Below are 16,678 nucleotides of genomic sequence, written 5' to 3'. Positions count from 1 at the left end.
TGAATGGTGTTGACCTAGAATACTGAGGTCGCCAGTTCGAAGCCCAGGGCTTGCCTGGTCAAGGCATATACAAGAAGCAACTAGGAGTTGATGCTTCTCACTCCCCCAACCCCAACCCCACCTTTCTCTATATATAGACATTCTCTCTATAATCAATAAATAAAATCTAAAAATTTTTTTTTTAATTTAAGAAGATATAGAGAGACAGGCATATTCAGAGAGTCACAAGATCACCTCCACTAGAAACCACAGAAAACAGTAATTGGGAGGAACGTTAGCAGTTTTCCAGGGCTGTCGTAACAACCTAACACAAACTAGGTGAGTTAAAACACAACATTGTTTTCTTACAGTTATAGCTCTGGAGGCCAGAGCACAAAGCCAAGGTATACAGCAGGGCTGGATCTTTCTGAAGACACTACAGAAAAATTGCTCCACACCTCTATCTCGGCTTCTGGGACCTGCCAGCAATCTCTGGAATTCCTTGGCTTACATAATACCAACCTCCAGCCTCTATCTGTACATGCCTTCCCCTTAAATACCTGTCTCAGATCTACCTCTCCTCACTCTTAATAAGGACACCAGCCATTAGATTCATGGCCGATCCCAAACCTAGGATCCATGATATTGTCGTAGGCACTTAGACTGACGTGAGCAGAGCAAGGATGATGGGTGAGGTACAGAAGGTCACCAAAATAAGAACTATAGGCCACACCTCAGTTGTGTTTCAGCTCCAGGCCCAGAAAAGCAGAAAAACCAGACAAGTGACTCCACGGCTGACCTCACCACTAGCTACATTAATTAAGGACCAACCAGTGGAGACCACAACCAATCAATGGACACACCTGAAGAGCTGGTGAATATTCTTTTGAGATCCTCACGTGGGAGCGCCCCTAAACTATCCACCCTTAAGATCCTTTAGGACAAAGGATCATGTGTGCTCTCCCTACAAGGAGCATGCCCACGCTTTTCCCCTCCCCTCACAGTTCTTCCTTTCTGCTAAGCTCCAAGGACCCTCTCTTCTGCATCTGTAACTTGTTTCCTAAAGCCCAGTTCTTCTACCTCTGTGACTTTCTAAACTTTCTCTTATATTTTGAGTCCTGGCTCCGAATCCTTTCCTAGCCAGAACTCAAGTTCAGAGACTGCTAAACAAAGTTCTGATCTGACTCCACCAGTCTAACACCCCTGCCACACCACCATGTTCAGGTCCTTAGTTACATCCTCAAAGGCTCTTTTTTTTCAAATAACATCATACTCATACTTACCAAGGATAAGAACTTGAACATTACCATTTTAGGGACAAAAAGTCAACGCAGCACACTTAAATGGTAATTTTAATGATTTCCTGGAGGCTGAGTGTGGAATATCGTCAAAGTGGGAAACTTCTGGGGGACTGTACTCTTAGGAGGGCCCCATAGTTTTGTGGGTTTAAGTTCCAGGAACCCCATCAGTTTATCACAGTGAAGAGCCCATAAAGTTGTCTTTGTAGCCTGACATAGGTGGTGGAGCAGTGGATAGAGCATCGGACTGGGATGTGGAGGACCCAGATTCCAGACTCTGAGGTCACCAGCTTGAGCTCAAGGTCGCTGGCTCCAGCAAGGGATCACTCGGTCTGCTGTAACCCCCCCCCCGCCCCCGTCAAGGCACACATAAGAAAGCAATCAACTAAGGAGCTGCAACGAAGAATTGATGTTTCTCATCTCTCTCCCTTCCTATCTGTCCCTATCTGTCCCTCTCTCTAACTCTCTCTGTCTCTGTCACCACAAAAAAAAGAAAGAAAGAAAGAAAAAAGATGTCTTTGTAGTTCTGGCAAGAGGGAAGGGAAAAGGAATCACTGTGAAATAACCCCAAACCAAGCATTCTCCATAACAAAAACCTACTCTCCATGGAGGAGAACAGAGGAGAAGTTATCAGGGACCTATCCCATCTGTGGAAAAGGCATTTCTCAGATTCCAGCTCCTCCTTACCATTTCGTCTTGTAAAGGAGGGGAGTGGGGAGACTAAGAAAGACTTGTAATGGTTACAATCCCAGGACACAGGTCCACTAAAAATTTGAGATTTAATTCTAACATGATAGGACGCTTCCTCTCCCCTACATCTTACTACCACAGCAACAGGGCTCCGATATGACAAGACTTAGTCACTGCTAAAAGAGCTGCACAATGCAGACACTATCCAAGAAAGAGTTCTTAGAGAAACCTAAATACAGCAAGACAGACAAAAACGAGAACACCAAAGGAACTTGAAGCTTTTGGCATCTATGGCTCAAGCTAATATTAAAGTATAACTTCTAGCCAGATTAATATAAAACCTTATATTAAAGACATATATATTTACCTCAGCTCCTCTTACCTAATACCTAATACATCACTGTCCAACTTTCAACAATAAAATTATAATCATGCTTTTAAAAGGCAAGAAAGAGGCAAAGACAAAGCAAGTATCAGAGCTGAACTCAAGTATAAAACATATTTTGGAATCATGCAGGAAATTTAAAGTAACTATGATTAATATGTTATGAATGGTAATGTAAAAAAACAACAACATGCAAGAACAGTGGGTAAAGTAAGCAGATGAAAACTCTAAGAAGAAACTGAGTAGAAATACCAGAAATCAAAAACACTAACAGAAATAAAGGATGCCACTAGTAGGTCAATCAGCAGACTAGACACTGACAAGGATAGTATCAGTAAGCTTGAAGATAGGTCAACAGAAGCTTCCCAAACTGAAGTGCAACAAAAAAAAATTATAAAAGAACATCTTGGCCCTGGCAGGTTGACTCAGTGGATAGAGCGTCAACCAAGTGTGCAGAGGTCCTGGGTTCGATCCCTGGTCAGGGCACACATGAGAAGCAACCATCTGCTTCTCTTCCCTTTCCTCTCCCCCTCTCACAGTCAGAGGCTTAATTAGTTTAAGTGTTGGTCCCAGGTGCTGAGGACAGTTCAGTTGATTTTAGCAGTGGCCCCAGATGGGGGTTCCTGGGTAGATTTCAGTAGGAGCGATGAGGCAGTCTGTCTCTCTATCCTTCATCTTCTCACAGAAAGCAATGGGGAGAGGAAAGGAGGGAGGGGAAAGGAAGGGAGGAGAAGGGACGGGAGGGGAGGGGGGAGGAGGAAGGGGAGGGGAAGGATGAAGGAAAGAGAGAGAGAGAGAGAGAGAGAGAGAGAGAGAGGGAGAGAGAGAGAAAGCCAGCCTATTATCTGTAACCCAACAACACCTCTCCGAGGAAGAGGTAGGAGTTTGTCCCACACTTTATAGTGGTTAAAAGTACAAACACTGAAACAGGATTGAGAACTAATTACTTACTACTTCTGTGCTTCTTTCCTATCCTGTGAAATAAGAAAAATAACACTACCCAACATGTATAATTTGCTGAATTAAATGAGATAATGTCTATAAAATACTTAAAACTATTCTGTAAACAGTACTACTTAATATTCTCTACATATTAACACCTATTACAATGTTATACTGCAATCTCCTCAGCAATGATTAGACAACTGGAGTGCAAGGGTCTGGTCCACCTTTTTAGTTTAAGTGCTTCTATCTTAACTGATTGATACATAAGACCTAAAGAAACATATGTCAAATTTAAAACAAAATATTTATTAATGTGATAAAATTATAATTATTTTCACCTGACCAGGCAGTGGCGCAGTGGATAGAGCATCGGACTGGGATGTCGAAGACCCAGGTTCGAGACCCCGACGTCGCCAGCTTGAGTGTGGGCTCATCTGGTTTGAGCAAAAATTCACCAGCTTAGACCCAAGGTTGCTAGCTCAAGCAAGGGGTTACTTGGTCTGCTGAAGGCCCGTGGTCAAGGCACATATAAGAAAGCAATCAATGAACAACTAAGGTGTCGCAATACGCAACGAAAATCTAATGATTGATGCTTCTCATCTCTCCATTCCTGTCTGTCTGTCCCTGTCTATCCCTCACTCTGACTCTCTGTAAAAAAAAAAAAAAAATTATAATTATTTTCTTGGGGGAAGAAAATCAGTGTGGGATATGGCTTATAGCTGATCAAAAAGAAATAGAAATGTCAGCCTGACCAGAGTTCAGCCTGACCAGAGTTGGCACAGTGGATAGAGCGTCAACCTGGGACACTGAGGTTCCAGGTTCAAAACCCTAAGGTCACTGGCTTGAGAGCGGGCTCATCCGGCTTGAGTGCAGGATCGTAGACATGATCCCAGAGTCATTGGCTTGCTCCCAAAGGTGACTGGCTTGAAGCCCAAGGTTGCTGGCTTGAGCCCAAAGTCACTAGCTTGAAACCCAAGGTCGCCAGCTTGAGCAAAGGGTCACTGGTCTGGCTAGAGCCCCTCATGAGATCAAGGCACATATGAGAAAGCAATCAATGAACAACTAAGGAGACACAACGAAGAATTGATGCTTCTCATCTCTTTCCCTTCCTGTCTGTCTGTCACTCTCTCTCTTTCTTGCTTAAAAAAGAAGAAAATCATCACTAATCAAATATCTAATACAGAATTAAACACATAAAGACAAAGTGATTTATCATTAAAAAATGCTAATAGTGCAATTTCTTATAACAATTTAAAATTGCATATTTTAAAAATCATTTCACACATACTCTCATTAGATTCACAACAAATCTGTAAGACTTATATTCTAAGACTGCACTGTCAAACTGGTAACCAGCAGCCAGAGTCTAAGCACCTGAATAGCAAGCAGATAGCCGGAGATGTTATGTAAACATAAAATATGCCAGATTTCAAAAACAGAATATGCAAACTATCTTATTAATATTTTATATTGCATATAGGTTGAAATAAGTTCCTTTAACCCAAAATGTCCAATATATTAAAGTTAATTTCACCTGTTTCTTTTTATTTTTAACATAGATAATAGTAAATTTATTGGCATGTAATTTATCAACTCAGTATGTTTCTAAGAACATAGTATATTTGCTTCACAGCACCCACTGAAGATAGTATAATTTTACAGTTCAACAAACATTGTTTAAATTAAGACAAACTTTTTTTTAAGTGAATGGGGGGTAGGGAGGTAGGGAAGGAGGGAGGAACAGACAGGGACAAACAATAAGGGAGAGAGATGGGAAGCATCAACTCATAGTTATAGCATCTCAGTTCACTGATTGCTTTCTCATACATGCCTTGATGGGGGTGGTATAGGAGGGACTCCAGCCGAACCAGTGACCCCTTGCTCAAGCCAACAAGCTTTGGGTCACATTTATGATCCCACGCTCAAGCCAGCAACCCCGTGCTCAAGTTGATGAGCCCATGCTCAAGCCAGCGACTTCAGGATTTTGAATCTGGGTCCTCAGGGTCCCAGACCAATGCTCTATCCACTGCACCACCACCTGGTCAGGTAAGACAAACTTTTTAAAGCAAATTAATTCTTATGCCTAAATTTAACAAGATAAACTGTTAGACTAAACGTATAGAAATGTCTCATCTTTCAACACAGACGATTTTCACTTTATTTACTAGAAGCATTTAACATCAATGTAATGTACATAGAGTAGGCAATCAGCAGACCACTGACAAGATGCTTGATATCCCAGATCACTGCTTCTCTACTAAAGGGGTTTAAAGCTCCAAGGAGTCAGACAGAAAGAGTGACACTGTTAGAATAGTTAGTCTAAATGTTAGGTGCAGTACATTTTTAGCCTCCTCAGTACTAGGACACTAAAACATAGATACTAAAAAGATTAAGAGAGTTTAAATATTTAAAATAAAAGGATCTTAAAGACATTAGTTCAACTAAAGGCATGCTTCACTCTAAAGACTCAGTGCCAGGTGTAGGAAAAAAAATATCTTGGTTACCACCAAGTACTCACTATGTGACTGGTCAAACTAAGGAGAGGTGAACAAATCCTATTTCCTTTCTAATGTAGAAATTGACCGTATTTCCCCATGTATAAGACGTGCCCATGTATAAGACGCACCTTAATTTGGGGGCCCAAAATTTGAAAAAGAAAATGTGTTACAAAAAGTTATTGAACTCAAGTTTTATTCATCATAAAATTCATACAACTCCTCATCACTGTCAAAACTCCCATACATTAGACCAGGGGTCAGGAACCTTTCTGGCCGAGAGAGCCATGAACGCCACATATTTTAAAATGTAATTCCGTGAGAGCCATACAACGACCTGTGTACATTACGCATTATGCAATAAAAATTTGTTGTTGTCCCAGAGGACAGCTGTGATTGGCTCCAGCCACCTGCAACCATGAACAGGAGCGGTAGGAAATGAATGGATTGTAATATATGAGAATGTTTTATATTTTTAACGTTATTATTTTTTAATTAAAGATTTATCTGCGAGCCAGGTGCAGCCATCAAAAGAGCCACACCTGGCCTGCGAGCCATAGGTTCCCGACCCCTGCATTAGATTGTCATCTGTGTCTGATAACCAATCACTGTCTCATATATTGCCTGACTCAGTTCCATCTATGGCATTTGAAATGCCACACTTCTTAAATGCAAGTAAAAAAATCTACAACAGGGGTCCCCAAACTACGGCCCGCGGGCCACACGCGGCCCCCTTACGCCATTTATCCGGCCCCCACCGCACTTCTGGAAGGGTACCTCTTTCATTGGTGGTCAGTGAGAGGAGCATAGTTCCCATTGAAATATTGGTCAGTTTGTTGATTTAAATTTACTTGTTCTTTATTTTAAATATTGTATTTGTTCCCGTTTTGTTTTTTTACTTTAAAATAAGATATGTGCAGTGTGCATAGGAATTTGTTCATAGTTTTTTTTATAGTCCGGCCCTCCAACGGTCTGAGGGATAGTGAACTGGCCCCCTGTGTAAAAAGTTTGGGGACCCCTGATCTACAACCACTGTATAAGATGCACTCAGTTTTTAGACCCCAAATTTTTCAGGGAAAGGTGCATCTTATACATGGAAAATACGGTATATCCTGATCTTCCTTATGCTTCTCCTGCATATCTGACTTAACATATTATATATTCTTTCAATGTACCACATATTTCCTCTTTTGTTTGGATTCCAATTAAGTTTTAATCCTATCGCAGCACTATAAACCATCCCATCATATTCATGACACTCATCAACCACTGGAGGAAAAGAGAGGCAGGAACATTTACATCACAATTTCCAGGGGTTGTGGAAATTTTTTAAAAATCCAGATGATTCTAATATGCCCAACCCCCTACTTCTCATTAGCATGGTATTAATCACATTGTTCACAATAATGCAAATTCTTGATTAATCTCTCATCTAATGCTCCTTTTCTTAATGATTTGTTAAAACATTTCTTTTAATGTTGGTGGTAACTGTTCGTTACTGTTACCATACTCTATTATTTTTCTACTAGAAACTCCTGGTGATTAGATGCCACACAGTCATTGCCTTGCAATTAATTACCTGAACATAAATAGACCTGAAGATAAAACAGCACTAAAATAGACACTAGAATTTAGGATCCCATGCTAGTTATCTCTGTCTTACAAATCTGAGAAACAGAATGGGATCATGATGGCAAGCTTAGCAAAGTATATAAAATTTGAAAGATTGTGAAATGTAAGTCTGCTGGACGCACTAGAAAGGACTGATATGACATAAGTAGGTTCTAGGAAAGAATGAGTCAATGATGCTGCCATACCTGACACTGGATCAACAACTTAGGCTAGATAACAATTTAGAATAATGAATTTTTTAAAAGGAGTGTTTCTTCTTAGAGTAAAAGCTCCTTTAAGTACAAACAACTGGTATGTTTCTGGCTGGATGAAAACCATAAAAGAGTAGAACATCCAGACACCTGAGACTTTCAGAACCTAACAAACAAAATCCAAACCAAAACAAAACAGAGGCAATGTCAAATTTAGCTCCAAGAAGCATTTAGGAGCCCAGAGGAAAGTGCCTACCTCACTTGGGCGAAAAGCCAAGGTTATGACTGAAAAATGAAAAGTATCACATATAGCACAGTTTCAGGTCAGAAAAGCCAGAGTAAGATAATGAAGGGAATTCTATCTACTTACTGGTGGTAACAGAGGGCTCTCAACTAGCTGAACATCTATGTACCTAACATAAACCCAAAAAACAGCTGCGAGGAACGAGATGGGCAAGTGTGAGGGAGGACTAAAAAGACAAGTCCATTCTACTGAGAGAGAGAGAGAGACATTTTTCTAATACCTACCTAACACTACCTCAGTGAAACCAACGGACCAACAAATAGCAGTACTTTCAAGTTTCTTATGCCTTCTTTGTGTGTTTATTATGTTGGCAATTATGAACACTTAACACTGTTAAGGATTGTGCTTGTTTCCGAAACTGAAGGGTATACTGAAACTTTATGTTTTGCACTGAGTCTGAAAGGACATGACTCAGGTGAAAAAAAGCAGCAAAGAAAAGCAGACATTAAATACCTAGGACCGAATAAAACAAAGGGAGGACTAAACTGTGACCAGGGAATATCCTCGAACATTTAGATAAGAGGATCTCATTTCATCCCACTTATCCAGGGCCATTTATACCACATTTATAGATCCAACTACTAATGTAGACAACTAATGTAGTCCCAAGATCAGATCTATATAGGAGTCCAGCATCTTGTCAGTTTTACTGTTTGTCTCATCTTAAACAATTCCAATAACCAAGCTCATCCTGGAAGCAAATATCGACCTTTTATCTCCATGAGAAATCTGGACCCTCTCTGGTTTTGCTTCCTTGTGGCTAGGTCTTCAAGGCCTACTGCCAAACCCATGTTCCTCCTCACTTCCCCAAGATGCCAATCTGAACTGCTACCCAGTGCCTGCTACCAACCACCACACATCCCACTCCCACACCAAGGTGGCCGGCTCCATCCATACACCACTGCCTTTGACTACAAACAGCCCTCATGCTGACAGGCAGACTGTAGCTAAATAAGGATGAACACCCATCCAGATTTCCCAGACCCATTTTCTGGCCTCTCCCCCCCTGACAAAGACATACGTCCTGCTTGAGGTCAATCTGCCTATTAGCGGGATATCAAATCCTACAACTAAGCAAGTCATAGCTCAATAAAGATTACCCAATTTAGGCCTGGCCTGTGGTGGCGCAGTGGATAAAGTGTTGACCTAGAACACTGAGATCACCAGTTCAAACCCTGGGCTTGCCTGGTCAAGCACATATGGGAGTCGAAGCTTCCTGCTTCTCCCCCTCTTCTCTCTCTCTCCTCTCTCTAAAATGAATAGTCTTTAAAACAAAAAATGATTACCCAATTGACCTAAATTTCAATAATATAAAGAGTGGGGCAAAAGTAGGTTTAGAGTTGTTCAAATGGAAAAAAAAATATTAGCCCTGGCAGGATAGCCCGATCGGTAGAGGGTTGGCCAGAGGTACAGAAGTTGCCAGTCCAACTCCTGGTCAGAACACATACAAGAATGGACTGACATTCCTATCTCTCTCTCTCTCCCCTTCCCTCCTTCTAAAATCAATAAAATAAACATTAAAAAGAAAAATACTGATTAATAAATAATAATAAAAGAAACATTTCATGCACTCACAACAGTAAACCTACTTGTAAAACAGAGTTTATTCTCTCTTTTTTTTTTAAAGATTTTATTTATTGCCCTGGCCAGTTTGCTCAGTGGTAGAGCGACGGCCCGGTATGTGGATGTCCTGGTTCAATTCCCAGTCAGGGCACAAAGGAGAAATGCCTATCTGCTTCTTCACCCCTCCTCCTCTCACTTTTCTTTCTCTCTCTTTTTCTCTTTCTTTCTCTCTCCCCCCCCCCCCCACCTGCAGCCATGGCTTGATTGAAGTGAGTTGGCTCCAGGCACTGAGGATGGCTCCATGGCCTCCACCTCAGGCACTATTAAAAAAATGGCTCTGGCTGCAACAGAACAAGGGCCCCAAATGGGCAGAGCATCACCCCCTAGTGGGCTTGCCAGGTGGATCCAGGTCAGGGCGCATGTGGGAGTCTGTCTCTGCCTCCCCTCTTCTCACTAAATAAAAATAAAAACTTAAAAAAAGACTTTACTTATTGATTTTACGGAGGAAGGGGTGTGATGAGAAGTAGTTGCTTCACCCTAGCTGTTAACTGGTTGCTTGTCATGTGTGCCTTGATCAGGCAAGCCCAGGGTTTCAAACCGACAACCTCAGTGTTCCAGTTTAGAGCTCTATCTACTGTGCCCACGGGCCAGGCCAGAGTTTGTTCTTGTATTATTACTTATTAATTAACTACTGTAATAGAAAATGGATACAACTGTAAATCTACTTTTGTCCCACCCTGTATTTCTTTTTTTTTTTGAAAGAGAAAGGGGGTGGGGGGAGGCAGGCATGCACAGGCAGGAAGAGAGAGAAGCATCAGTTTCTGGTTGTGGCACTTTTAGTTGTTCATTGATGGAGAAAGGGCTCCAGCCAAGCCAGTGACCCTTGCTCAGGCCAGTGACCTTGGGCTTTAAACCAGTGACCTTTGAGCTCAAGCCAGTGACCCTGGGATCATGCCTATAATCCAACTCTCAAGCCGGCAACCCTGTGCTCAAACTGGTGAGCCTGCACTCAAGCTGGATGATCTCTCGCTCACACTAGCGACCTCAGTGTCTCAGGCTGACGCTCTCTCCACTGCACCAACACTAGTTAGGCTGTATTAGGTTTTATTTGCCCCTTTTTTTTTCTGAATACAACTGAAACTTTCTAATCTCTCACAACTTGCTTCACCAGTCTACCCAAGAAGCAGATCTGCAATTCTGTCCTATTTTCATCAAATCAAAAATCATTACCTCTTTCCTTGCCTATCTTCAGGCTCTTGACAAGACACCATATCTTCATATACATTAAAAAATTAAACATTTATCACACTTAAAATACAGTTAATAGGGAGGATAGTCTATGGCTAGGGAGAAAAAAGTCACAAATTTGGATTATGCATCAATAAAATTTTGGAGGTATTTTTGATTGGCAATATAGAATGAACCAAAAGCATTTCATGTTTTATATATTTATGTTAAATGCTTTAAAATTCAGATCTTATTAAATTAATGACAACATTTTATTCTGTAAATCTCTCATTTAGAGAGATAACATGGCAAACTTTAGGCTAGTTTCTGTGGGAAAATATAAAATTATACAAATGTGAATTTTCACCCTTAATGTGATTTTATGGAATTATAACTACTTAGAAAAAACCTGACTCTGAGGACATCAATTAATCAGAATACAACTGATCATTAGATTTGCTAGAAATCCCAACTTTGAAACAAAATGTTCCTAATATTGCCCCCTTCATGTTCTAATTAGATTAACTGAGGTAAAGCCTTCATTCAATTAAAAAGATTCTGCAACCCTTTGATTGACCCAGTAGCACACAATTTCCAGTTGCTACTACTTATTTGTATGACTCAAGACTTTCTCCAAATAGTGCAATAAAGTAATAAATCACTCTATTATGTAAGTGTTATATCATTTCTAAATCAACTGCATATTTTTGTCCATTAAAACGATCTCATAATTTAAACATACTGACTTGTTATATATGTAAGCTTATAAAAAATAATTTAAACCAAAAGTTCATAACATTAACAAAAATTAAGAGGTTCAGTCAAAAGTAAAAGTTCACACATAGTAACACTTTGTACCATTTGCATTCCATCTTATTCCACTCAAAATGCAGATCTGTACTTTTGAAATAAGAAAAATAAGTAGACTTTCTATCTCCTTAAAGCTCTCCCCAAATCCTTTCACACATAATACCTCAAACTTCTTTATGATATATTTGTGATGTAAAAACTAAACACAAGGCTTTAGTTTAACATAAAATACATAAGTCTGTACTTATACTCACCCTACTTAGTTTTTCCTAAACTACTAAACCTACTATCAATAATGGACTTTCTCACAGTGTATCCAATATTGAAAGTATCTTCCTACATTACATTTGTAAAGATACAATACATAAAATGTGATTTCTGCATTAGCAGAAAACCACCTGGTCCTTTATATACAAGATGGTGCTTCTAACCAAAGTCAAAATTGAGAACTGGTTTTGTCAAGTTGGTGCAAGAATTAAGAAAATCCTTTGAAAATGAAAATAATCAGCACTGGCTCTATCTAAGCACTTTAAAAGTATTAGCTCATTCAATCCTCCTTATTATGTAATAATTCATATTAAAATTACTAGAATTATTTAAAGCAGGGGTAGCCAACAACCTTTGAAGTTGATATTTTTAATACCATTTATAGATTAAGAAACTGAAGAACAGAGAAGTTAAGTAACTTAATCACAACAGCCAGTAGGTGAAGGGCTGGGATGTGATCTTAAAGCAGTCCCAGTCCAGAGCCTGTACTCCTAACTCTCTAGCTAGAACACGGAAATGTAGGACCCATCACTTCAGAGACACCAAACTATTCCCAAACAATTAAAGATTTTTTTCATTTTGTGACAAACCAGATAAGATACAATGTAAACAGGTTAGGCTGTAATCTTAAATCATAGAACTAAAATCTGATAACAAAACCAAGCAAATGAAATTTCTATTATAAGAGGAAACTCTCTTTAAATCAGTGGTAGTCAACCTGGTCCCTACCGCCGCCCACTAGTCCAGCTTGGATTAATTAGTTCCAGCTTTCAAGGTGGGCGGTAGCAGAGCAACCAAAGTATAAATAAAAAGATAGATTTAACTATAGTAAGTTGTTTTATAAAGATTTATTCTGCCAAACTTAGTGAAAATCCGACATAAAGTACTTGGTAAGTAATTATTATTATATGCTTTAACTTGCTGTAACTCTGCTTTATAAATTTTATAAAGTAAAGTTACTTCCCTACTTTATAAATCACCATTACTGTGGAACCGGTGGGTGGTTAGAAAATTTTACTACTAACAGAGATACAAAAGTGGGCGATATGTATAAAAAGGTTGACTTCCCCTGCTTTAAATGATTCTAGTAATTTTAATATGAATTATTACACGAACAATAAATTTAAAGTATACATTTGTATGGAAATATCTGACAAATAACTTACAAAAAATAACTACAGCCTGACCAGGCAGTGGCACAGTGGATAGAGCATCAACCTGGGATGCTGAGGACAAGGACTCATGTTCGAAACCCCGAGGTCACTGGCTTGAGCACAGCCTCATCCAGCTTGAGCATGGGATCATAGATATGAACCCATGGTCGCTGGCTTGAGCAAGGGGTCACTGGCTCAGCTGAAGCGTGCCCCCCCCCCTCAAGGCACACATCAGAAAGCAACCAATGAACACCTCAAGTGCGGCAACAAGCTGATGCTCCTCATCTCACTCCATTCTTGTCTGTTTGTCCCTGCCTGTCCCTCTGTCTCTCCTCTCAGTTAAAAAAAAAATTAACTACAAATGCCCCCAAAAAATCAACCTTGAAAACACATTCTGGGTAATCAAGGTGAGAGTATGCAACCATCACACTTTACCAAGACAGTCTGGCAACTCACCTAACCACAACACAGCAACCAGCAACCGAGCATAGCAAAGAAGTCACTAAGAAAAGGCCTGTGGAAAATCAAAATAGATACTCTAATGTCCAAGTATTGATACTCATTTACTTTTGTCAAGAGAGGCGCTCACACAGTCTATAGAGTCTACTTTATGTTTCCCTTATCCAGAGCTACAAATATGACTATGATTTCCACACCTGTAGAAATATCAGCGAACAGAGTTGGTGAGAGGGGACACTGATCTCAGTGCCACGCACCCCCAACAGCAAAGCAGAAAAGCACTTATTTAAATAACTTTAAAATGCAAAGGAAAAGGAATCTGATCAACAATCCTATATATGATACAATCAACAGATACTCAAGACAGCACAATGCCTGAGGGATCAGAAATTATGACCCTAGGTCATCAAGTTGTTTAACTGTATTCTGTATCCTATTCAAGACAGAAAAGAAGTACAGCGCTGGCCAGGTAGCTGTTGGTTAGAGTGTCATCCCAATATTCCAATGTTGCAGGTTCGATTCCCAGTCAGTGCACATACAAGAATCAACCAATGCCTGACCTGTGGTGGCGCAGTGGATAAAGCATTGACCTGGAAATGCTGAGGTCGCCGGTTCGAAACCCTGGGCTTGCCTGGTCAAGGCACATATGGGAGTTGATGTTTCCTGCTCCTGCCCCCCTTCTCTCTCTGTCTCTCTCCTCTCTCTCTCTCTCCCTCTCTCTCTCCTTTCTAAAATGAAAAAAAAAAAAAAGAATCAACCAATGAAGGCATAAATGGAATGAGAAATTGATGTTTCTCTCTCAGCCTTCCTCTCTTTTTAAAACCAATCAATCAATAGATAATTACATATTTGATTTTACTATGATTTTCATTCCGTGCAAATTAAAATGGTTTTATAGTTTGATGCTTAAAAGAATAAACCCTCAATTACCTAGTAAGCTCAACAAATCAATTAGAAAGAAAGTTCCAAATACCAAAAGTTTTACTGTTTGAGTTCAAGAGCACTTTGTGTACAAAACTACCTGAAAGCTAGGGGGAGGTGGGGAACATACAATACAAGTAGAAAGCCTAAGGAAACATAGAGCAGGGCGAGTGTCCACGAACACTAACTATGCTTAAAGCATCTCCCACAAAACAGTGTGTGGGCAGAAGGTGCCACATCAGCAGTAGTTTGCATCTGTCCTGTTTCTAAATAACTTGGTAGTTTCATAAATTACTAATTTCGGTTAATAGTTTGTTGGTATGAAGCAGTACCCACTCTCACAGCAAGAAGTGATAGCATCTCCTTATTTATTCTACAAAACCAAAATCCAGATGACCGACAGAACATGCTTATGCCTTCTGGTGACGCACATTTAAGGTGGCACGCTTTGATTTAAAAAAAAAAAAAAAGGCAGCTCTTTCAAACTGCTTTTAACTTTTAAAGGATCGGGGGGGGGGGGGGGAGGGAGAGAGAGCCTAGCGGCACTTCATTATCAATAGAATTGTTACAACTGCTCAACAAAACTCCCTTTCAAATCGGGCGGCATCAGACGGCTTTCTCTCGGTCCCAACGAAACTTGAAAAGCACAGAGTAACATATAAGGCCTTGTACTTTTCCCTCCTCGAGCAAGGAAGTCTCACTGCAAACAGGAAACTGCTTCTCAGAGGGTTCGACACAGAAATCCTATCAAACCCCAACCCAGTCCTCGGAGATTTGATATTTAAATGCCAACATACTCGCCTAGGTGGAAGCGGAGGAAAGAAATACTCAATCAAGCTCCCCTGTCCTCGAGGCACCCCTGGCAAGTTTTAGCACCGGGGAAAGTTTGCATTTTCTTACATCCATTTAAGAAAAAAAAACACATAAAACTTCTCTAAAAGCCTATCTATACAAAGCCTCGCAGAAGAGAAAGAAGTTGAAAGTGCGACTTGGTCAAGTTTTTCGACCCCCCTCCCCCACGGGGGAGAGGCAGGGGCCGGGCGCGCGGGGCGGGGGGCGCGCGGCGGGACGGCGCCCCCACCCCACGCGCTCACCTTTCCTGGGAGCCGGAAAGGCGGGGACGGGAGGCAGGGGCGCGCGGGACCGCTCTCTCCGCGGGGCCGCCCCCCGCCCCGGCCCCTCGCGGCGGAGACCGAGCAGGGGATCCGCCTTCCCGAGCCCGGAGGGCCGGCGGCCGGCGGGAAGCGCCCCGAGTCTCTTACCCATGCTGGGGGCCCCGGCGGGGAGAAGCCCGGCGCCGCCTCTCCTCCTCCAGCTGCTCGCGCCGCCGCTCTGGCGGCAGGAGGCGGGCCCTGCGCCCCGCTCTCGCCCCTCCTGAGCTCAGACGGGGCGAGGAGGTGCCTCCATCGGCCTGCGGCGCTCCTCCGACAATCTCGTCAGCGCGGCCCGCGAGGAAGAGGCGGCGGCGGCCGGCGTCTGGGCTCCGCCAGAGCCCCGGCGGCGGCAGGGTCCTCCCACGCCCGCCCAGACAGCGGCTTTCCCACCCTGGGTCGCTCCCGCAGGGGGGCGGGGCCTGCCCGTCCGTCTAGGCGCGGCCTCCAACCCGGAGCGCCGGCCGAGCCCGAGAGCCCGCCCCTCGCCTCTCCTGCTACGCCTGCGGTTCTACAACGCGACGCCGAACACTGAGGTGGAGACCCGGGCAGAGGCCGGGAAGGTGTCGGGAGCCGGGCCCGGGAGGAGGCAAATCTCGCGAGAACCCCTCGCTCTCCCTGGCCCTCCCGCCCCGCTGGGGCCAGCTCGGCTCTCCACCGGGCCCTCGGGCTGGTGCCAGGTGCGATGACGTCACGGCCGGGGGTCGCACGCCGCCCGCGTCCAGGTGCGGCGAGCGGAGGCAGGAGGAAGCTGCAGCAACTGTGGCTAGCCCTCCGCGCTCAAGTTTGTTTGGAACAGCTGGGAGGAAGGTTTTGTATGGTTTGTCGCCTCAGATGAATACAAAGTTTTTGCTGATAAGCGAAGGGAACCTGGGTTGCCCCACTTTCCGAGGCAGCGATACGGTTGTTGCAGAGCTGCAGGTTCTGGGGACCGAAAAGATCAGAGTCGGCCAAATAGACCCGCTTGCTTTTCACCTTTGGAGGCCTGCTATGGGCACCCCGCAGTTTACCTTAAGTTCTTTACAAATCAGAAGCATTTTTTCCTAAAGAAAAACAAACACAAAAACAAGAAACAAACAACAAAAAAAGCGAAGCACAAAATATATTTTATTTTACAGGAATAAGTTATTGACTTGCTTTAGTCTTTGTCAACTTAAGACAAATTTTAAATCCCTCTTTTAAAAGTATAATTTGTTACATGATGCCG

The 16,678-nt window shown here is 42.3% G+C and overlaps 1 protein-coding gene across 1 annotated transcript in view; it reads right to left on the bottom strand.

The window, feature by feature from the left end:
* The window catches only part of CD2AP (CD2 associated protein), a 110,516-nt gene extending 94,558 nt beyond the window's left edge, over window positions 1–15,958 (bottom strand). Inside the window, exon 1 of the mRNA XM_066252252.1 lies at window positions 15,583–15,958. Within this exon, the coding sequence (XP_066108349.1) occupies window positions 15,583–15,586 (4 nt within the window). The 5' untranslated portion in view covers window positions 15,587–15,958. The remainder of the gene's footprint in view (window positions 1–15,582) is intronic.
* Window positions 15,959–16,678: the final 720 nt, after the last annotated feature.

The sequence above is a fragment of the Saccopteryx bilineata genome, chromosome 1 (genome assembly GCF_036850765.1).
Source record: "Saccopteryx bilineata isolate mSacBil1 chromosome 1, mSacBil1_pri_phased_curated, whole genome shotgun sequence".
NCBI lineage: Eukaryota > Metazoa > Chordata > Mammalia > Chiroptera > Emballonuridae > Saccopteryx > Saccopteryx bilineata.
The sequence above is the reverse complement of the archived record's forward strand: the minus strand, read 5'-3'. Positions and strand labels throughout refer to the sequence as shown.